This window comes from Sceloporus undulatus, chromosome 1, assembly GCF_019175285.1.
Source record: "Sceloporus undulatus isolate JIND9_A2432 ecotype Alabama chromosome 1, SceUnd_v1.1, whole genome shotgun sequence".
Taxonomy (NCBI): Eukaryota; Metazoa; Chordata; class Lepidosauria; order Squamata; family Phrynosomatidae; genus Sceloporus; species Sceloporus undulatus.
This window is the reverse complement of record NC_056522.1, coordinates 145976304-146000951: the sequence shown is the minus strand read 5'-3', so window position 1 is coordinate 146000951 and position 24648 is coordinate 145976304. Positions and strand designations below refer to the sequence as shown.

General features: G+C 38.6%; 1 protein-coding gene across 1 annotated transcript in view; it reads right to left on the bottom strand.

The window, feature by feature from the left end:
* Positions 1-24648, bottom strand: part of ASAP2 (ArfGAP with SH3 domain, ankyrin repeat and PH domain 2) — a 119073-nt gene that overhangs the window by 71042 nt on the left and 23383 nt on the right. Inside the window, 4 exon segments of the mRNA XM_042446767.1 lie at positions 1064-1113; positions 3888-3962; positions 11433-11578; positions 15974-16046. Coding sequence (XP_042302701.1) covers positions 1064-1113; positions 3888-3962; positions 11433-11578; positions 15974-16046 — 344 coding nt within the window.

Sequence of the window (24648 nt, the reverse complement as noted above, 5' to 3'; positions counted from 1 at the left end):
TTAATAAAGACGTAATAAAAAATGTTGCAAGTGAGCTATCTTTCACAGAACGCTTAGTTTCATAAGTAAAATATTTTATGAAATATGAGTTCTAAATAAATGTCAAAAGGTTAATGCAGTTAAGACATCTAAAAAGAATTGTTCTACTCCACCAGCATTTCAGGATCTAAGCAACTGCAGTGTCTCACACCTCTTCTACAGGAAGGACTTTCCACCACTCAGTCTGGAGCACCTGATACTACAGCCTTACTCTCATGGAACCCCTTTTGTGTCTGTACTTGTCAAAGCTACAGAATGTGGCAGAAGCACATCATAACATATGTAGCCCTTTCATAGCTTTTTAAAAAACCTGTCATTTTAGCTGAGTCATTTGGCACAATTTACTGATCTTACGCTACAGGCTGTGTCATATTACATTTCTGTGAAATGTGACGTATTTTGTTAAAAATCAACACAACATGTTAGTGTTTTGAAGACAAGCACCCATTTGCAACTGTTTTTATATGACATGGTGAATGCATTAATTTCTGTGCCAGAGTTTTCACTGCAAAGGTTCACAGCATGAATAAACTGATCCCTGTGTGCCTTTGACAATGTTTCACGTCCTGTGCTGATTTCCTTCTCCATCTAACGCCACGCTAACTCTCCAAAACAATAGTTCAGTATTTGGTACTGATGGCTTCCGTGTGTGAAACAGCCACCATCGTGCAAACAACACAACAGAATTTTCATTATCAAATTGCCACACACATGCACAATACTCTTTTCATATGAAGCAATGTATATGTTCAGTGGCACATCATTACCAACGTCATCATCATCAATCATTATTATTACATATCCAGACTTTCCCCCAAAATTAGGTCTGAAGGCAGTTTACAATTTTAAAAAGAACAATACAGATAAAAGAATGCAAAAAGCGGGCATTAACATGCAATTAAACGATTCACAGTATTAAAACAATTCATTATGCTTAAAAAGATAAATGAAATTAAAAAGATAAAAAGATTACAAAGATAAAAAAGACAATCTATTTGCTGTGTAAAAGAAAGAAAATACATACACTTTTGTTTCATAGTCTTTCCATGCTTTATCAAAAGGTTTCTTCAGATCCTGAAAGAATGCAAAAGCAATAAATAAATAGATGGATAGGTAACTATTTGCTTTGAGATTATGTTAAACACCGGCTCTTTCAGACTAGATGCTGGTAACATATATTTGCATTCAGGCACAAATGGAATTCTGGGATTTGTAGTTTTCTGACAGAGAGTTCTGGCACCACAACAAACCCCAGGATTCCATCAAATGGAACCATGACAGTTACAGCAATGTCAAACTGCATCAATTCTGCAGAGTGGCTTCAGCCCCAAAGTGGGCAAATTGTGGCCCATCCAGGTGTTGCTGGATCATTGGCTATGCTAGCAAAGTCTGATGGATCTTGCAGCATAAGAACAGTGGAGGACCACCTTTGCTTTAAACACATGCTAGCTTCAATTCATTTCTAGGCTTTTATGGGTGCTTCAGGGAAGTATACACACTTGGAAATCCAACATATATCTTCCATTCACTCCTGTAGGATCAAAGCTCCATACACTCCAGCCCAAGCTTCGGATACTTTGGATCACTCTAGGCCTAGCAAATTATGGTCTCTCAAGTTTGGAATGAGAGTGAAACAGACCAGTTCTGTACAACTTGTAAACTCCCAATTATGGGTGGCAGCCTACCACAGAACTTATAAACTTCCTGTTTTTTTAATTCTTCAAGTCACAATGCAAGGCAAGTAAGCCACACTTCATACTGGCCTATCAGAGAAAGCTTCCACAAGAACCAGATTACTCAAAAATTCAGTATGCAGATGCCAAAACTTGTTACCATGGTTGCGCTGGATGGAAGAAGCACTCAGTTCACACTGAAGTTACCCCACATGAACAGATTCAACCCCACAAAACAAGTCAGCTTGTGAAGCATTAAACTAAAGAGCAAAGTCATACAGAGTCACAGGCCAAGGATTGTTGGGAGGGGGGACTTTTAAAGTTCAGAACACAGTATATGTGAACTTTTGTTCTTACTTGTTCTTTCACTGAATATTTTTAGGCAGAAATTTCCAGAAACAGAACTTTTTCAAAGTTCACAGTGTTTCCTGTTGGCACTTTCATTATTCAATCTCACTCAGTCACAGAATTTTACCAAATGTTGAGATGTCATTTTGCATTTGCCTTCTTTGTTAATTTCTGATAAAGAGGTAAAAAGAAATAGCTTCACAGAACCTCTTCACTAGTAAAGCTGAGAAAATTCCTTCTGGAAACACCCCCTCACTTTAAAAAAAAAACCAAACACTTTTATTTTGGTTTATGAAACCCACACATGTAGGTTTCAAAACAAACCACAAAAGACACATATTCCTCCTTCGCACAAAGTGCTCTATTAAATTCCTCCTTGTTAGTCTCCCTCCCCTTCTAAACACTGCTATGCTGGCTATGGTCGATGGGAGTTGCAGTTTAGCAATATATAGAAGGTCAAGCAGCCCCCAGCTCTTTTGAGTACGCTATAAAATGTGATCCACATGCGATCCTCAGCCTGAATTCAACCATGCACAGCTTGGTAAGATTTTTAAAATTCCAAAAAGCAAACCTTGATTTTCCCAATTGATATAAGGGACACCATTTGACTGGTATATTATTGTGTATTATAAGTATTCACAGATTCTGGTATCCATGGGGGGTCCTGGAACTAAATCCTAGTGGATGACAAGGGTCCACAGTAGTTCTCACTTTACACAATCCAAGATATGTCTAGTCATACAATTCTCATACAATTCAACCCTCAAGTATTTGAATGATGGCCAGAGATGTTTAAAAGTGAACTGGGGCACAGGGGAGTAGTTCTTCAATCTTCTGATGTCTTCCAGGAGGAAGAATATATGCTTTCTTTGGGCTAGAAAAGAGGAGATTCAGGGAGTCAAGGCTTGGGCATAACACTCTTGGAGGCTACATGTGACCATACCATTACTTTAAAGAATTGGTGGAGGAAGAACACAGCAGAGTGTACCAGTCTCACCTCTTAATCTCCCCTTGAACAAGAGTTCTGATCAGAAGAGACTATCCAAGCACAAGCATCTTTGTGCATGTTAAGCAAAACATTGATGTAATTTGCTTGCCCGAAGATAACATCTTTTCAATGTGGTGCCCCTATTTTTATATCATTATCATTAGTACTGTAGTATTCTTCAAACTACATAATTGTTTTCTAGCCAGCTGGAAGCATCTCTGGCCCTAAGACACAGTAGTTCAGCTATTTCAGGGATTTTGCAAAAGTAAGCATTTGCATTAGCAAGAGCTCAAATCACAATTATTGTTGTTGTGTGCCTTGATGTCATTCCTGACATACGGTGACCCTTAGGCAGATCTATCATGGGGTTATCTTGGCAAATTTGTTCAGAGGCGGTTTGCCATTGCCTTCCTCCGAGGCTGAGAGAGTGTGATTTGCCCTAGGTCACCCAGAGGGTTTCCATGACTAAGCACAGATCTGAATCCTGGTATCCAGAGATGGTCTCCACTCAAACCACTACACCACACTGGCTTGCTATGATCACAATACAAAGTAATAATCGTTTTTTTAAAAAAGAAATGCTAGGGCTCTAATGTACTTGGACTCTCAAAACCACCAGACAAAGGCTTAAAGGAGTGATTCACTGTATTAAGTAGTATATGCAAACACTTGCTTAAAAATATGAATTCTGTTAAATATATTCTGTCTATAAGAACAGGTCAGATGGTAGAACATGCTTTTTTCAAACTGAAAGTAAAGTGCATTCATGTTAACAAAAAGTAATGTGGAGGGGGAAATAACCATTTAAGTATATGTATGTATACACACACTCAACTTACCCCTTTCACTCCTTTTAAATCTCCCTTCAGCAAGCTATCCAGTGGGAAAGTGATTATATTGTTCATGTTCTGGATCTGCAACAAGAAACTCAATTCTATCAAAACATATACAGGTTAGCAATTACTTTGCTTCAGTGAGTCTTGGAGCCAATTTTCTGTCCCAAGACCCTCTGGAAGCATAACAACAACAACAACAACAACAACAACAACAAGAGTGATGTGCAGGTAACAGATGGAGCAACTTGTTTCATGGCTACAACCGTAGTTCACATTACTCAACAAGAACAAAACTGCTTTTAGAAACAGAAGTGAATTATATTTCTTCTTTTTATCTTGTAATTGAAGGACAGTTTCTCCCCCCAAACTCTGATTTTTCCTTTTTGTGACTGCTGCAGGGCCATTTCCTTCATTATTTAAGTGATCCTAGCCATTCATATATATTGTAACATTCATATACTGCATGTCAGAACATCATAACACTACGTAGTCAATAAGATTTTCCCCCCTGTTCTGACTTCACTAAGGGCAAATCCTACATAATCAGGGATCACTCTATCAAAAGAGAGACTTAAAAACTGAATCACTTTCAGTGATGACAAAGATGCCTTTAGCTCTGTTTTAGTACAAGTAACTCAAAAGAACCACCAGAAATTTTAATTGGAAAGATTATTTTCCTAAAAGGACTTTGACCTAACATTGCTAAGACTAAAAGATTGAATTGGTTATAGCAAATAGGAAAATCTACTGAATGTAGAATGCTCAAATCACTCAACTGTAAATCTTTGAACAATAATAATGTCAAGAGGCTTTTCAGGAAATCCAGTCCCATTTGTCTCAGTGAGAGCTATTATTGCATAGCTTTTCTCAGGAGGATGTATTAAAACAGCATCAGGATTAGACAGCACAGACTGTCAGTTTGAAGGCCTTCATCTGTCCCTCACATATCAACTACTCTTCTCAGTTGCCAGGCTGAAAGCTAAAGGGAAGCAATGGGGTTTGATGACAATCCACTCTGGAACGCATGAGGACTAAAACTTGCCTTTCCATCTATTCCTCAGTTCAGTACTACTGTAAAACTATGTATTGGCCAGAGATAGGCCACAGGTGATGATAGCAATGGTCACAAAGGAAGAAGAAAGCCAACCCTGTACGTATATCTCCATCATTCCTGGCCCATCTGCCATACAGAGGCCTTCTTTCCACCTTCCAACTGGAATTGCTTTGACAACAAAGGAAGAAGAACAGTGGCCAAGGAAACAGGTCCAGCTGCTGTTGACAGCCACTCTCTGTAACTGCACAAAGGGCCAACTCCTACAAGTCACAATTTTACTGAGCAACCAGTGGGCAACAGGATGAAGGTTTGAAAGCCTACCTATCTCAGAGGTCCAGCTACTGTATTAGCTTGTACAGCAACGTGGGAAGCCATTTTACCATCTGACTACTGAGACATGGTGAAAATATTTGAAAAACAAGCAACAGCAGAAGACAATACCTCTTGCCTTTCCTCCCTTAACTATCAACAGCAGGAAATTGCCTCAACTGCTCCATCCAGCTAAATTCACTCTAAAATTTATAAGCAGTAATACACACACATGCGCGTGTGCGCACACACACACACACACACACACACACACATGCATATGGAGTATAGACCATAGACCTCATTCTCCACCACCACTCCCAGCACACACATCTCTTATCCCTTGTGTCTGACATATTAGATTATAAGCTTGAGGCCATGAAATGTCATCTTGTGAGCCACTTTGAGTGCCTTTTTGGCTGAAGAATGAGACGTAAATGTTTTAAGGAAAGAATGAATAATTTCAACGTCTAGTAATGATATTTTGAAGCCATATATATCTTGAACAAAGATAAAAGACCCTGCTCTAGCCAGCCATTCAATAAGAAAAACCAAGCAGCTGCGCATTATACAATTATTTCTCTCATGGGGTGGTCTGGCCACTGAGCCAAAGGCATTATCATCTGGCCCAAATAACAACAGGTATATAACAATTTTTTGTTTTGTTTTTTTAATGAGAAATGGTATGATGAGGAAATGCTATTAATATTCTCTGAAAGTGCACCCTTTTTCCAGCTCAAAAAGAAGCAGCATTTTGACACCTCTTTTTGAACCGGCAAATATTCAGATCGGGACCTCAGTGTGCAGTTGCTATGGCCCCGATCCAGTGCTCAAAGGGGCAGCGTCATGCTACCCCTTTAGGGACCCCTTTTTTGGCCCTCTAATAACCAGTAACTTGAAAAATTCCACAGGTTTCATTAAATTAAAATAAATTCTGTAAACTGAATCCTTTCTAAAAGAAAAAGAAAAATGTTTCCAGGCAAATATGCAGCCTGATGAGAACCATACAGTGGACCCTTGTTATATGCTGGGGTTTGGTTCCAAGATCCCCCTTGTATGCTCAAGTCTCATTAAATATAATGACATAGCAAAATGGTGTTCCTTATAAAAAAAATGGAAAATCAATTTGTACTTTTTTGGAACATTTTCAAACCGTGGATGCTTGAATCCGTGTATAAAAAATCCGTATATAAGGAGGGCCGACTGTATTTGCTAATGGGTCCTGCAATAGCTTTCTGCAAATTTAAAAGGAAATTCTATTTCTATCCTTTCTGGCAACCAGTCCTCCTCTGACAGCTTCCAACACGGTAGGTAGGGAAAGGAAGGAAGGAAGGAAGGAAGCCATACTATGAATAAGTATTTGCAAGTGGAGCTAGACTCTGAACAACTTTAAGCCAAATCTGAATCACCATATTTGGGTAACTCCATTGTTTTACTGGAAGCAGGATCTTCTTTAGCTGTCTGCAGGAACTGGAGCATGAATATTAGCAATAACAGCCACACTTCCTCTTTAGATTTTTGCTTAACTCTACAAAACAAATGCTCTCCGTTGTAGTAAGCAGGTGGGCTATGTATTAGAATGAATTTAAAATCAAATAGCTTGATTAATCATGCCTATGGGCACCACCATAGCCTGTTTCGTCCAATTTCAGAGTAAGTATTCTGTCATGATTTTTGCATCACATACTAGGCTAAAAAAAAAAACACCGTGAAAAGGGGTGAATATTTTAAATGTTCTCACCCCTGACATGCCCCAAAAGATACTGTGGATGACTAAAAAGACAAATAAATGGGTCCTAGAACAGACCAAATCTGAAATCTCCTTGGAAGCCAAGGTGATCAAATTGAGGCTGTTGTACTTTGGCCACATCATGAGAAAGCACGGCTCATTAGAAAAGACAATAATGCTAGGAAAGGTAGAGGGAAGCAGAAAGAGAAGAAGACCACATGCCAGATGCCAACAAATTACAAATCCCAAGACTGCATAGCATGAAGCCATGACAGCTAAAGCAGTGTCAAAGGCTTCAAACTTATTTATAAGCCACCAGTCTGAAAAAGTGAATTGTGCTCAGGACAAATCAATGAGGACTCATCCTTTTTTCCACTGATCTCAGTGGAACATTTTTGTAACTAACTTTCTCTGGGTTGGGCATGAAGTTCTATCCAGTGGCAGTTTTGCACTAACAGAAAGTACTTCTGTTCATAGAAAAAGGAGACTCCGTTTTTGTTCTCACCAACCTCCATTCATGTAATCCAGTCCACCACCACAGCTAGCAGTCCACATCCATCAAAAAAGCAGCAGATCAGCAATGATAGCTACTGGCTCCCATGTAAGTGCAAGAGTCAATCCACATCATGTTTGGGACATTTTTAAAAGAACATTCAAGGTGCTGAATTTATTCTGTGAATATGATTCAGCACTTTGGGTATTTCCTTTAAAGCTACCAAATCCTAGATTAACTGCCCCCCACTGTCCCCGGACACAGAAGCCACCAGCTGCTAACTGCAGCTGAATGCTGGGGGAATCTCTGTGACTGTAAGATATCTAAAGAGAATGCAAGCAGTTAGAGGGGATATGCAAAAGTAGGATGTCCCATTGTCCAGCCACATAAGATTTCTACTACAAAGATACTATTGATACAACCCACAGTATGGAGCTGGAATATCTTCTCTTTTTTTTAACTTGGCTTTTTATTTTCCTACTGTTCTGCAGTCTACTTCTCCCTGAAGTGGCTCAAACATGAAGTGAAAAGCTACCCTGCGTTCTGATCTGTTTTGTGGTTTCTTTTCAAAGTGCAATGGCAGCATTGTACCCTCGAATAATATAAACGAGAACTCCACTGTCACCATAAACATTTACTGAAGAGAAAAGGGAAAATACACATCTACCGTATATACTTGACTATAAGTCAACCTCATAGAATCATAGAGTTGGAAGAGACCGCACAGGCCATCCAGTCCAACCCCTTGCCATGCAGGAGATCCAAATCAAAGCATCCCCAACAGATGGCCATCCAGCCTCTGCTTGAAGACCTCCAAGGAAGGAGACTCCACTACACTCCGAGGGAGTGGGTTCTACTGTCGAACAGCCCTCACTGTCAGGAAGTTCCCCCTAATGTTGAGGTGGAATCTCTTTTCCTGGAGCTTGCATCCATTGTTCCGGGTCCTGTTCTCTGGAGCAGCAGAAAACAAGCTTGCTCCCTCCTCAATATGACATCCTTTCAAATATTTAAACAGGGCTATCATATCACCTCTTAACCTTCTCTTCTCTCATGTATAAGTCAAGGTCAGGTTTTGGGGCCAAAATTATGGATTTTGCCATGACTCATGGATAGGTTGAAGGAAAACTTGGAGGCTCCTTCAGTGTGTATATGTGTGCATATGGCAAGACAGACTCTCATTAAGGCTTTTTGCTTCATCCTTTCAGCCAGACCCGCAGGAGGGACTCTTAAACAAACAGCAATATCAATCAATCACCCAGGACTCTTTCTGCTTAGCTTCAGAGAGAAATAAACTTCTCTACGCACCCACATGGGGAAATCTGAAAGAGCTGCTATCACATTTCCATAGTGACTTGTAAATAAGTCGACCTTGGATTTTAGGGTCAATTTTTTGGGCACAAATTTTTAGACTTATATATAGTATTTATATTTCTTTCACCCCCTTCATGCTCTCACCCTCTCACACATACATAAAGCCATGTGGGAAAAACTTCACCACTGTGCTATCTCACACTGTTGCGCCTTGTGCCTATATGGTAAAATGATGTAGGCATACAATAGTGATGCCATGTGCTTATAAGCAACAGTGATGTATGACAGATCAGATGGGAGAGAACATGTTAGCATCTCCATCCACTAGCTCTCCATTGTCCAGAGTTTGGGAAAGACAGGTTTCCAAGCCCTTGTTTAATTCCACACTGCAGGACAGAAAAATGGCTCCTGTATAACATAGAGTGCATATGACTACATGTACACACATGGTTATTTATATTGTGCCTACGCTCACTATCCAAGAAAGGGCAGGATGACTGAACTAAGTGAATGTATCTTGTACATCTCTACAGAAACAAAGTACCCTTCAGTTACCTGAGGCTGTCATAATACACTTGTCCTAAATAAAGCTGAAGGTAAATGACACTACTGTGTTCAAAGATCAGTTCTAAATAGTCTAACAGAAGCTTTGGCACAGAACATTGCTGTCCATTGCCAAGGAACGTGTTTAATTACTTTTTTGGAAAGTGCCCCATGTATCAATATCAAAGTAAACAATGAAACGGGTACTGCAAAGGTCTTTTCTTATCCAAGAAATGGCTGGGAAATGTTATAGCCCAGTACAAAGGCCATGGAAATTAGAGTTCACCAAAAGAGGGAGGGAAGAAGTAAGGAAGGAAAACACAATGTATCTGTTTTCAAATTGATAACATACACATAGAGACAAATGCACAAGACTGTAGTTAAAACTTCACATGCATTCTTATAAACGAAAAAGAAAACAAGAATTTTAGAGAGGAAATTTACAATATTTCAACAAGAAGATCCTGCATCAGAACCAGTAAAAGTTATGAACTGTCTTTGTTCTTAAAAACTGGGGAATGCTGAAATCTGTTTAAGGTCTATAACTTAAAAATCCTATGACCTATGTGGATTGTTTGCAGGTTACGTGTGTATAGGACAGTACTCCAGTTATTGCAAAAAAGCAACAAAATAAATTAGTTGCCTAGAACAAACATAGGATGAGGATGAAGAAAAGATGCATTTGGATCAAATAAGCATAAGGGAAAATGGGAAATTGAAACATTTAACTGTCATATGCTTTTTTTTTAAGAAGGCCCCCAAATACCCAGGTTGTGGAGGAGCATTTTGCCACATTTATTGGACACTCAGAAGGACTATTAAAAATGGGAAGTGAAAAAGCTCTCTACTTAGCTTAAAATGGTCCAACCCTCCCCCCGCCCATGACAAAAATGCTACTACACTCCCTAGAACATTTGGTAATATTTTAGGGCATGCACCCCCTAAAAAAACATTTTGGTGGAGGTGTTCCTGAGATGCTAATGTGGCTGTCTAGCCTCCCATAGTTGCCCACTCCTGAATACAATTACTTCAAAGACCCAAGGGGCTGATCCATACTTTGAACTCATTGCCAAATGTCAGCAGGATACTTGACAGTTCACAGCACATGAACTTAATTCAGCTTAAATGAACTGCTATTAAGTCAACACTAACTTGGTGAATGGTGTTTGGTCTACAATGCCCCTTCCCATCACACAATTCTTCACTTGATAGTGTGGTGAACTGATCATACAATGACATGTTACAACCATGGCAAAATTCTAAGGCTTTTATATGTCAGCCATGAGCATTCAAGATAAAGTATCCTTGTCATATTATGCCAAGTATGCAGTGACGTTGGGCTGGCCCCACTGGCAAATATATTGCGATACTTCCAGGCATGGAATGTTGCTGGGAAAAGTTTGCTTTTTAGCCATTGAACAACTTGGATAGTTATATATTCACATTGAGAACAATGCCATCTTACTCACGAAGCACTAAATACTATGTAATTGCTATAATATTGAGAAATGGTGAGGGCTGCTAAAATTGTGAGGGCTCCCCTTCCCACCTTCAATATAAACATGGCTAACACTGTTCCCACACAGTGGTTCTGAGATTCAGTGTGGAGTCAGGTCAGATTGGCTCATCTTCTCCCACACTTTTGTTCCCAAACCTCATGAGAGTGTTCAGTCAGAGGACAGCAATTAATATTTAGAAAGAAACCAATTATAAGGGGATGGAAGTCTCTCCTTGAAGAAGCTAGATAACCAAGTTGTCTTTACAACCATTTACAGTATCTGCTGCATGCACACATGAAACACTTCCTCACAGTAATCAGATTTCAACGACAGACATTCACATTAAAGCTCTACTAACTAAGCTTCAGAAGCAGCTATTCAATTTTTTAAAAGCACACTTGGCCAAAATGTATTCTAATGCACTTCCTCAAATGGCATTACAGGGTTACTGTAAAAATTAGTAGGGCAGCCAAGCTTAGTGTCTATCAAAGTCCTGGACCTTGTTTGAGATCAAATATTAAAGACTTTATTTCAGCTGAAAGCTCAAATTGCACCATTCAGTTTCAAATCTGTATAATATATTTTTAGGGAGGACTAAATTATTTCCTACCAAGTTTTTGAAGAGTGCCGTCAACTCCTTTGTAAATACAGAAAATTTTAAAAACGCTGTTCCTAAATCTGGATCATCCCTACAGACGCAGTTTCCTCCAAATTTCTCCAAAGCTTGAGTGTATTGTTCTTCATTTTCCACATGAGCTTCAAAGAGAACAAATACTATGTTAATTCCAGCAACCAGCAATAGGGTCTCCACTGAAGTAAAAGGAGCTTTGTCCTTCCAATTGTGTTAGCTGTGCATTTGAACACATTCATTTTTAAAATGTACATTTTAATCTTTTTAAACATTCAAAGCTATATGCTAGACAGTTAACAATACATAACAGATAAAACAACAATAATCTTAATTGAAACAGAAGAAATGAAGGCATTAAGATATATCATTAACATGCATAACAAATATAAACAGATTCCAACAGAACAACTCACAATATAACATAAGAAAGCCATCCAACCATTGCTTCATTAGGACCTTTCAAACCAGTCAGTGAGTTTAGTTTTAAAAGATAATACATTTCCCTCTAAACTGCTCATACATTTAGCAAATTTAATAAGTACTGGTTAATTCACAATTACTATTTTTAAAAGCTTTTAAAAACAATTATTATTTATAAACTTTCAAGAACAGATCAACATCCTCAGTTCATTTTTTTACAAAGAGGTGTGAAAATACCTGTTTCCCCACTAACATATACAGCCCTTTTATGAGCACTCTATTGAGTATACAAAATGATAGTCTCAGGCCTTGTATCCAAAATGTTTCTGTTATTTGGATGGGAAATGCCACCCTGCAACAGAATTTAAAAGAAGCCTGCATGCATGTGTATTTCAGTGAGCCTCTTGGCTGTATGAAACAGGATCAAAAGTATCAAAAAGATCATATATGACAAAAAATAAACAAGTATGGAATACACTAGAGAGATAAAAAATAGAAAAAGAGAAAATAAAACCCCAAACACCCAAACAGTTAAGATTCAAGGAGATGTATTACAATATACAAGTATGAAAAGAAATATTTATTTGTAATTATCACCCAAAGGAAATTATCCCTTCCCAAGGCAAACAACCACAAAACAAGCATATATCAATTGTTACTCAAAAATTGTCTTGAAGTGAACAGGATCCCCACAGGCACATTGGGATACAGGCAACATATTAAGTTCATATTAGGCAACATATTTAACCTGGCTGCTTTATTAGGATGGGACAAATCCTCAACCTGGCTATTTTAGTGCCCAAAAGTACTGTTTTATTTTCCACCAAAATAAAAGTGGTCAGATTAGGAATATTTGTTCAAAGACTTTGTTCATATGTGGTCTGACCCTCAAGGATTTGCTTTAGGTGCCTTAATTCAGGTGATCCTCCAACTGAAAAGGAACACGCCACTGGATTTATATGCCTGTGATTTCCTGTGCCCATCTCAACTGCCATTTCCCATCTCCATTATCTAGTTAGTTCTAACCAGTTTTATATTTTTAGCATTTGCTTCTAAACCACGGTTAGAGATGCAGGTTCCAAAGGACCATGGGCTAAGCACAGATTGTCCTGTTCAGACATCATGGAAAACTGTGAGGAAAGAAGGAAATGGGTAAGGAAATCAGCACACAAAATAGCTTGGAGAAGTGCAGCAGGACATCTGAACTGCCCTCACAATCATTTTTAGCTCAGTACTCTATCTAATATGGGCTCTCCACACCAATACAGCTAGCTATCATCCATTAACCTGAGTGGGGATTGCCTACCTGTTAACCAAACAAGCATGAATTCCCAGACTCACATTTGTCATAGCAATGGAGCAAGAGATGATTAGTGTTACCCATTACTGCTATGTCTCTCATACAAGTATTCTGACTCCCAGACATCTTTCCCCAGTCAGACTTATTTGTTAATACAGAGCCTGGCTTAAGAGAGGGAGACAGTTTTAAAAACAGCCTGAGGAAGGGCAATAATCAACAGGTAGGGAACAGTTAAGGATCCCTCTCTTGGCTAATACCTCCCTCCTATGACATATCCCGGTATTCACAAATCCACATTAGGATTACATGGTAAATACAGGACTGACATACTCATGCTTTCCTCATTGTTTCTCTATTGGCCTTCCAAATTTAATGTATTTGCAGCTGCAGGTAAGAAACTCACTGCTGTGTAAGTATATAAGAACACCACTGTGGACCTAGAAATGTTCTTTTTGGACTCAAATCCCAGAGTCCTCCCATCCAATATGGTCACTGACCATTCAGGTTTGGGAATTCTGGGGTCAGCGTCCAAATAAGGAATGTTTCCAAGCTCTGCTAGGCACTCATACATCAGTAGTATTATAGCAATAGCAAGTACATTTCTATATCGCTTATCAGTGCACTTAAGCACTCCCTAAGCAGTTTACAAAGTGTAAGCTAATTGCCCCCAACAATCTGGGTACTCATTTTAGCCACCTCAGAAGGATGCAAGCCTGAGTCGAGCTTGAGCCCTTTCGCTGGGATTGAACTCACAACCTTAATAATAATAATAATTTGTTTTATTTATATACCACTATTCCAAAGATCATAGCGGTGAACAGCAAATAAGCTAATTAGCAAGTAGCAACCTTATTGTGAGTATTAGAAAACAATTGGAACAGGACATCTTTTTAAAAATAGCTTGCTAAGGGAGGAGACAATGGCAGAGAAGGTGCTATAGACAAAGTCTCCCACAAATGGCACAATGCTTTGAGGAGCTGAAATGAGAGCTGGAATCTTTCAAACACCCAACTTCCTCTCTTAACAAATGTACCCCATGGTTTGAGAACTGTTGCAGTAGAGCAACTTTAGACTCAGACACAAAGGATGGAACCCGAGATCTTCTGGGTGCAAAGGAGGTGCTCTTTGGCTGAGCTACAGAGTATGATCCTCAGTTAACACATCAATTACAACCTCTCTGAATTTGGACTTAATGCTAAATGGCAGTCTGATAATAGCAGAAGCAAAAGCTTGCAATCACCTCCATTCAGCCGCCTTGAAGAAAAAGAAGAGTCATGTGATGTACTTGAGACTCATTCACACAATGCTATTCTACAGTTTAATGCTATTTCAGCATGATGCCACTCTTTCTTGCTTTCTCTCCAAAGCCATTTTTCTCCTCCTTCCTGATATTATGCATGGTATTATATGTGCACTAAACAAAAACAAAAAACAAAACAAAAAAAGTGAACTAAATCCAACTACTAGTTATAGCTAGACTCAGGGATTGTCTACACTTGCCAAAACCACAGACTCATCTGGTGCAATGAGTCCTCATGAAGCATGCAGTGAAGCGCTTCTTTAAACCGCTAATCCAGTTTAACAGAAAATGTTGTTTACTCTGGAGTTTCCAGGACTCCATTCTGACCTCAGCAGAAGCAAGGATGACAAACAGGTTCTCACTATGGGCCAGCACAAATGATGAAGTACTGTATCACTCAGTGGCACGCTTGGACACATTTAGCCCTCATCGTGTCAACCTAGGGACAATAATACTCCGGATTAAGGGACCAGTGTAGATTAATTCAGTTAATTCCTGAATGGTAAAATAACATTGATATAAAACCCACTGATTCAATCAGTCTACTCTTTTTGGAACTAGCTTTTAGATTTAGGCCACTATTGCCCTAGAAACAGCAAAATATATTTTCATTTTCTGGATTATTTTCTGGATGGAAACATAGATTGTTCCAGAAAAAGGAATGTATCCATTCATGACCTTCCAGTTTGCAAACAGGGGTTAGTACAGGGGTGTGAATTATGTCATCCTCCAGATGTTGGACTGAAACTCCCAACAGCTAATGGTGGGGAATAATGGGGGGGGGGGGTTCAGTTTAATGGCATCTGCATGTTTTCCACCTGTAATTTTATAAGAATCTGCATTACACGCAGAGCTTGGCAAAGTTACTTTTAACTGTATTTATTTACTTATCTGAACATTTATGTAGCACTCTATGTCCTACAATCTTGTGCAAAAAACCCACAGTAAACCAATTTTTAAAAATATAAAACCAGAAGAAATAAATTCAAATAGTTAATGGAAGAATTCTGAGTCGTCCAAAAAAGTAAGTTGAACAAGTTCCGTATCTATGGCCTCAAACAGACAGGGCAAAAGAAGTGGCTAGAGGCTACTCCCACGCCAATTGCTGCTGGATCATGGCAACTGCATGCACTCAGTCCCAATTTAGTCCCGATCCAGGCTCCCGCCACAGTCCTAATCCAGGCAATCAAAAAGGAGCAGTTTTTGTCCACTCATTTTTGGCCTGGTTCTTTTGCCTTGGAGTGGCATCAGGGTGGCTTCTGGCCACATTCAGGGCATGTGTCATCTAAATGCCACGCCCCCAATGCAGCCTAATGACAGCCCTTTTGGCCTTTATGTTTCAGGCCTATATTAGCCATCTTTCATATAATGCTTTCTGAGATTTCCAAGAGATGCTTGAAAGGATTCTGTTTCCAAATACATGGCTGGTTGGTTGGTTGGTTGGTTGGTTGCTTTCTTTTTCTGAGCAGTACAGACCATTAGTAAATAGACTATACATACCTAAACCAGAAATATTTATGGCTTTTACAGATTTCTTCATTTTATAAAGAACAGTTCGGTCAACATCCAGTGCCTACAAAATGAAAAAAAAATGCTCACGTCAAATTTAATATTTATAAATCATCAACAAATTGATGTAAATAATCAACATGAACACATGGAAACAAACTAATATACTAGGTAACAATATTTTAAGAATATTTTAAGATAAAAAAAGATATCGAAATCTCATTACACAGAGTACCTTTAATTCTGTTTTCTTCTGGGGAGGAGAAAGACTTGCCACAGTAACCCAAGTGTTGTCAACCCCACAAAACTGATTACTTTTTGTTGTCACTATCAGCTTAATAGCCCAAACTCAATAAAACCATTAGTATTCCTACAATGTTAAAATAACACTGAAATTTCTAATAAAACCTGGACTTCTATGTTGCTGAAATAGCAAGCAAATTAAACCACCAAATTAAAACCAGCATTAACAACAGGCTTTCATTAGTTTTGTACAGCTATTTACTTTTTTATTGGCACACCTGACCAATATGAAGTTGCTCCCTGCTGTGATCCAGCTAAGCAGATGCAGCTATCAACAATACCATGTTTTTCACCAAGACAGCATCAGCATTATATTCATGAGCTACCAGGAGCATCATGAATATCCTCTAAAGGAAATTAAAAGATTCTGCCATGATCTTACCTCCGAAGCATGAATAGTAAAACAAGGCAAGCCTACAACAGTTGGGAGAGGAACGGAGCCAAATAAAACACATTCCAAATGCAAGAAGCAAAGCAGCAGCTTAATTATTAAAACAGTGGCAAATGTTCATCTGGTCTAGAGAGGACCGGAAAAGTGTGTTGACAGTGCACCACAAACAGTGCCAGCATTGTGTGTACAAAGCTTATTTTGTACACATCAGAGAAGTCCCTCAAAATTAGGTTGGAATATCTTTCATGTACACAATATATACAGGGGCTTGAGTGTTGGACTAGGACACAAAGAGACCAGGGTTTGAATCCTGAGCAGAAAACCCACTTGGTAAACTTAGGCAAGTCACACTCTTTCAGCCTCAGAGAAAAACAATGGCAAACCACCTCTAAACAGATCTTGCCAAGAAAACCCTGTAATAGCTTCACCTTGGGGTTATCATAACTCACTTTCCACACAAAAGGAAACTTGGGGGCAGGGGAGCCCTCATCTGTTATGTTCTATTGTTGTTGTGTGTCTTCATGTCACTTCCAAATTATGGCGACCCTAAGGCAAACCTGCCATAGCAAGATTTGTTCAGAGGGGGCTTGTCATTGCCTTCCTCTGAGGTTGAGAGAGTGTGACCTGCCCAAGGCCACCCAGTGCATTTCCATGGCTGAATGGGGATTTTACCCCTGTCTCCCAGAGTCCTTGTCCAACACTCAAACCATTACATCATATAGGATCACATTATCTTGCAATATGCTTGCCTTTCAAATATAAATTAGAAACCTCATCTCAAAAATGGAAACAATTCCAAGAATATGACAGTTTTAATTACTCATCCAACAAAACAAAACCCACACACTACTGTCACAAAACTCAAAATATAGTGGACCCGATATAACTGTTCACATGTTCAGCTGTTTAGGATTCATACAAAAACAACCTGGCAATGACATTTTACATAAACCCTCATACATTTACAATATAGAACATCCTTGAGACTAACAAAAGTCTTGTCAAACTGTCATGGGCGACAATACTACACATGCTTTGTTTTATTCCTCCCAGGATGCGTTTAGCATTTAAATCATGCTGAAACCCTGCGGTTATGTATGTCTGTACTTTGAATAATTAACTCATTACAAAACAAAATGGAGACGAAAAACTGGAGTTTTCAACAAAGCTATAAAGGCAGACTTGTAAAACATGCCTTGTGTTTCCCTGTATCTGTATCCCCCCCTAATATTTAATAATAATAATAATAATAATAATAATAATAATAATAATAATAATAATAATAATAATGAAGCAAAACATGAGAATTTCCTGCACTGATTTTAAAGGAATGCTTCTTTTGTGGCACTGGAGTAACTGAGTATTGAATAAGTAAGGCTTTTAAATGTCTTAATGGGCTCTCCCTTTGTGTTTCTCTGCTCTTGTGTGGAGAGCATTACCCTTTAGTGCTTTCTTCGCTCTTCTCTCCTCTTTCAGCATCTGCAAACATTTTCAAAAAAAGCTCATGCATTTCACCCTCAGGTTTAATTTTGAAAGCCTCCATTTTTACTCTGTGCATTTTACTGTTCCTGAATGCATTGTTTTCATCTTCTTCATTCATTCTTTCCCCATCAAGAATAAGAAACAGATCTGTCCCATTTTCTAGCCATACATCTGCAATACTGAAAATGCAACTTCCATTTTCTAGGTATCTTCTTGGCTTTCCTTTCCTAACACTAAGCAGCACTTTTATATTGTATTTATCCAGTTTATAGAAGACGCTAAAAAGGAAACTCAGTTGAGGTTGAAATCCTGGTGTCGGGTGTGCATTTTAGGGACCATATAATACCAGTCCTGCAAGAACTGGACTGGCTTCCAATTTGCTTCCAAGCTCAATTCAAGGTGCTGGTGTTGAAGTTGGGTGGTGGGTATACATGGCTATATAACACATTATATAACACAGTGTGCATATAACATGGCTTTCTCTGTACAGTAGTAGTGCCTCAACTGTGGAATTCCATACACAGAGAAATTTGGCTGGTCCCATCTTTTTAAAGCTTCCGGCAGGCAACCAAAACGGTGCCATTTCATGTGGTATTCAATGTCTGAAATTGCTGTTCCAACTTTCAAAACTGGATTCTAGGATTGTTTTTAGACCACTATTAGGAATTTTATAAAGAGTATTTCGATGTGTTTTTAAAACGTTTTATCTTTGTATTGTTGTAATGCCAGCCACTACATTCTGGATAGATTCCTATTCTTAACTAGTAAATTTGAAAGGTGACATTATCACTAATGAAAATGATCAAAAAGAATGAAACACAGAAAGAGGTTTTTAGCTCAGATCTGCATGTCTAGTGGTGGATTAATATTAAAAGCCAAAATACCTTTTGATTCTATGCACTTTTCCTCAAAGAAGACCAACCTTTTAGGCTGAAATACATTCAGACTACGGACATGTCTTCATTTGTACATACCACATTGTGACACTATTTTGTCCATCAGATTTATTTTCTGTTCACCAATTACCAACAAGAGATTTTGTCTCTGTTTATCTCAGTATTTATTTATATCATTGTATGTTCATATTTTTTCTTGTTTTTTTTAGTATCTTCTTTGATTAAGGCAAGACTACTGTTTATCATATCACAAGCAACATGCTTTGGCCAGATTCACACATAATGGTGACCTATACTGTAGTTTACTGAATTTTGGATTGTTCTTCTGTACAAATCTATTACTGCAAACAAAATGTGATTTGCTAGTCAGCCACAAATACAACAATAAGCCAAGTTTGTTGCTAGTTTACAAAATTTAGATGCTTTAATTAACCATTTGTAAGCCACTCTGAGAGCCTTTGTGCTGAAGAATGGGGCATAAATATTCTAAATAAATAAAAATTTAAACCATGGCTTGTCATTTCATATAAACCAAGAACTGTGGCTTGCTTCCTCAGCTATCTGCCATTAAATAGGAGTTCACAAAAGGGACGGAACAGAAACAGACCAGATATGAAGAAAACTAGTTCAGTATTCCATGGCTAAATCTATAAACCACAGCTAACAGAAACCATGATTTAACATGGCATCCACATTAGGGCACATAGCAAAATTGTGCTGTGAGGCTGTCCCTCTTTTTCTGTCATGCAGGATGCATCTACACTGTAGAAATAATGCAGTTTAACACCACTTTAACGGCTATGTTTCTATCTTACAGAACCCTGGGATTTTGTGAGGCACCAGCACTCAGGTAGAGAAGGTTAAAGACTTTGTAAAACTACAGATCCCAGGATTCCATAGGATGGAGCTACAGCACTTAAAGTCATGTCAAACTGCATTATTTCTACATAGTAGATGTACCCACAGTTTATATTCAGGCTTGCCTATACATATAGATTACACAGCATAAAAAACATGCCACTATAATGAATCATAATACACTAAGCTATTTTTAAAGAATTAATTTGACGTAATGCTTAATACTCTCAAATGTATTCTGAATATTCTGGTCTTTACATCTGTGTGGCATTTCAAACAAACCCAGAAAATGATACAGCAGAATAAGCTTTACAGATTGGAATACGTAGGTGTAATGATGTATTTTTAGCTGCCAATTAACTGACTACCATAGATTTCAGGTTGACAGTGTTCCAGCAACCGGTTCTGGTTAATTAGCCATAATAAGAAGTTATAATTTCCACAACAGCCTTAGCTCTAGCGCACACTGCAATGATATTTTAAGTTACAAATTGAGAAGGGTATTCCAAGTGTTAAGGTTGGAAACTAAAACTCCAAAACAGAAAATGAGCATATTAACATCTTAGATTAGAATGAGATTTAGGCTGCAATTGTGTACATCACTGGTCTAAAAGTAAACCCTGTTAAACTCAGTTTTCTTCTGAGTCAGTGTACATATAAATGCATGATAAATCTATTGTTTTGAATAAGCCAATTTGACCTGTAATTTCTGAGTTTCCTAGACCATAGTACTTCTGCTCACCTGTAGTCCACCCGTACTTCTTGGACCTAGGCCTTCATGCAATGTATTTTCTCCATTCAATATCTCCCTATACCTTGTTGTTGTTGTTAACTGCCATCAAATCAACTTCAGTTTATGGCAACCTTATGAATGAGAGACGAACAGGTCACTAATCTGTCATCAACAGCTTTGCTCATGTCTTGTGCACTCAAGGCAGCCATGGCTTCCTGGACTGAGTGAGTCTATCCATCTAGAATAGGGTCTTCCTCTTTTCCTATGGCCTTCTTCCTTACCAAACATTACTGGCTTTTCTAGTGAGTCATGTCTTCTCATGATGTGGTCAAAGTATGGCAATCTGAGTCTAGTCATCTTGGATTCTTGGGAAAGTTAAGATTTTATTTATTCTAGGATCCATTTATTTGTCTTTATAGCAGACCACAGTATCCAGAGAACTCTTCTCCAGCATAAAATTTCAAGTGAGCTGATTTTCTTTCTATCAGCGTTCTTCACTGTCCAGGTTTCACAACAATATATAGAAATAGAAAATACGATGGCATAGACAATCCTAACATTAGTATTCATTGATATACACTTCATGATCTTGTCCAGTTTCTTCATAGCTGCCCTTCCAATCATAGTCAGACTTTGCGTTATATCTTTTGATTCCTTTGGCTACATCTCTCCTCACTGTTAATGCCACCCATCTCATCTTAGATGCTTATTTCCTGAGTAAAAAGTATGCAATTATTTGACTTAAAATGCTCAGTTCCTTGCTACTTTAATTCACTCATCCCAAGTACTGCAATGGTTATACATCCTATTTCTTGCTTTAAAATGTCTATCTCCCTCTGATTAATGCTTCTCCTGTTCTATAATCCTAAGGGCCTGTTACAGACTGCCAAAATAAAGCTGCTTCAGGTCTCTTTGGAGGTATACTGTTTAAATGATGCATGCATCCTAAGAATCCGGAAGCTGCATCAAAGCTGCACTCCAGTGCTTAGGAATGGAGTGTGGCTTTGGTGCGGCCTCCGGACTCTTAGGATCCATGCATCATTCAAATAGCATACCTCCAAAGAGACTCGAAGCAGCTTTATTTTGGCAGTCTGTAACAGGCCATAGTATGTGTTGTGTAGCTACAGGCTTTCCTTTTAGCATGTCAATAGCTAAAGATTCTTTCGGATTGAGTCCAGTTGTATCTTTAGCTGCAGTGCTACTTGCAGTTGTCCTCTGCTGTACCCTAGTAGTTTGTTGAGTGCAATTCAACCTGGGAGTTTAAACTTTTGGCACTATCTCTTGTTTCATATTGGATTGTCTCATTATAGAGTTTTCATGGTAAAAGACAATCAAAAGGGGTTTACTGAGCCTCCTTCTGCATATTACTAACAAATGTTATCTATGGTGCCACTGTCATTGTCATTCAGAGATCCTCTGTCAGTGTCTCACAAACACTTCACTACTGCTACTGCCTAGTAGCTAACTGGCACATTTAGTCTGGCTTCTCATCAAAAGTGCCTAACATGGGAGACCCTACCAGCAGCACTGCTGCCATCAGCATAGCCTCTTGCCATACAGGAGCACACAGTCTCATCAGCATGGAAAGGTAGTGCCATTGGTGGGCTTAGCCCCACTAAAATATAGCTCCATCCCTATTCCCAGAATCCATGCAAGGTTCGTCCTCTCAATTCTCACAGCAGCTGCAATGAATATGTAAAGTGTAAGGCATGATTATTATTTTTTGAGCCATTACAATGTGGCTGTATTTCAACATAGTCAGGTCGAATGCTATAGCGGTAACGTTTGTATCCAGAATTATGTTGAAAGAGGCAATTACTTCAGATGCCACTACTACTGGTACATGAAGATTTACAGAGCTGGCAATTTAAGTAAAACAACAACAGAAAACTAAAACACTGACTGACCCCCAAATATTCCAAGCTAGAAATACTACTACTGTAGTGCTGGGATTGACATACAGAAGTGAAAACCACACCAGAGCATTTCTTACTATTCATCAGTCCTGAGATTACCCTTCTTTCTGCACTAAGTTGAACATTTGAGAACAGTGTAGCATCTTGCCAATTCAACCAGCAAAGAGCAAAGATGCAGATTGTGACAGAAGCTTGAAGGCATACTTCTTTTAAAAAGCTAATCTTAATAAGGCTTTTGTACATATTTGCACAATCAAGTATTAACCAAGTGACCCAGAAATATTTTTTCCAATTTGTCTATCCTCTTTCTTCTGCTCTTACCCCTACGGCCATCTCCACAACCATTTAGCAACAACTCAAATAATAAGAGTAGTCTAAGCCAGCTTTGCATGATGGAAAATTGGTTAATGTGGTATTTTGTACTGTGCGTGCATGCACATAAAATTCTTATGAAGGATGGGATAGTCTGGTAATATGGATTTCATGTCGTGAGTACAGATACCTGTGAAAGGAGTCATGAACTCTGCATTCATGTGACTGTTTACATGCACATCTATAAAAAACTACAGGGACAGATTCTGTTTTAAGATTTAGCAAATAAAAAACATAGCTTGAAATAGCAATGTTATTACACCTGTAGCTTTGGAAACCATTTGCTGCATCCAGACTGATAGTTTCCTAATAGTGCATGTTAACCTATTGAAGCATCATATGCTTACACTACACTAACAATCTCCCAGAGGGGGAGGGGGAGGGTTTTAGCATGCAGAAAACTATAGCACAGAATAGGAAATAAAAGGTTATTTATGAAGCTATTACTATGTTCTTCCAAGCTGTTCTACAAGAAGTACTGCTGAAACACACTCAAAACTACATACACTTTCAAAAACAGCATAGCCTCATTTCAAATTATTACTTTTATGTTTTAGTCAATACCAATACCAAGTTAATCTCTTTATAACCTAAAGGGACAGGTTAACATATAGCTTGGACGAAGTGCTTCATTATCTACTTTCCAACAGAAATCTGGTCTTTTCTAGATGTAGTTTCCACCTCAATAAAATTTAGTCCCCACTGCACACATATGGCAGGCAGTTTAACAATTATTCACCTACATCACATAAGACATCATCACATTATGCAAAGCTTTAGGTTTTCTCTCAGAAATTGAAAAGATCTTGGAGAATTATAATAGACCATTCTTGTACATGATGTTTGTCACTTTACTAAAGTGTATTGTAAATGCTCCCTCTGCCACTGTTGCACCAGTGAAATCACCCCTTGAGATACAGTGATCATTTTCACTAATACATACCTAATATTGTTTGCTTTTTGCAAATTGCCATTATTGCTATTCTTTCCGCTCCTTTTCCATATTCTCTTCTTCCCCAGTATTTCTTTTCTTAATTTCTTCTGGTCCTGACCCTACAATCCTTGTTTGCTAAATGTCTGAAACCTGCCAACTGGGAAGATCTAAACTCATACATACACATGAGTCATGCCCAGAAAGTGCCTATCCAAGACTTATCTAGCCACACCAAAAAATAAAATTAAAAAATGATGGCCGCTAAAGGGGATGGATAAGAAACAAAGCCACCAGAATACCAGCCCAGGCTTGACAGGCTACAATGGGAAGGAAGAGAAAAACAAAAGTATCTAACACAACATACACACAGAGTAAAATCTTCACCAAATAAAATACTCTGTGTGTGTGTGTTGTATGCCTCCAAGTCATTTCTGACTTATGGCGATATAAGGCAAACATGTCATGGTTTTTTTCTTTGACAAGATTTATTCAGAGGAGGTTTGCCATTGCCTTCCCCTGAGGCTGAGAGCATGTGACTTGCCCAAGGCCACCCAATAGGTTTCATGGCCAAGTTGGGAATCGAACCCTGGTCTCATAGTCCAACACTCAAACCACTACGCCACACTGAAATACTACTCCTTTAAAGAAAAAATAAAGACTTGGCCTTACTGGTGTGATTCCTCTTTCTCTGGAACTCACCATGCCAACAATTTTCTAGGCATGGTGTACAAACATTCAGCCATCCCATTGAATCTCTCAATCCTGACAACCATAAGACATT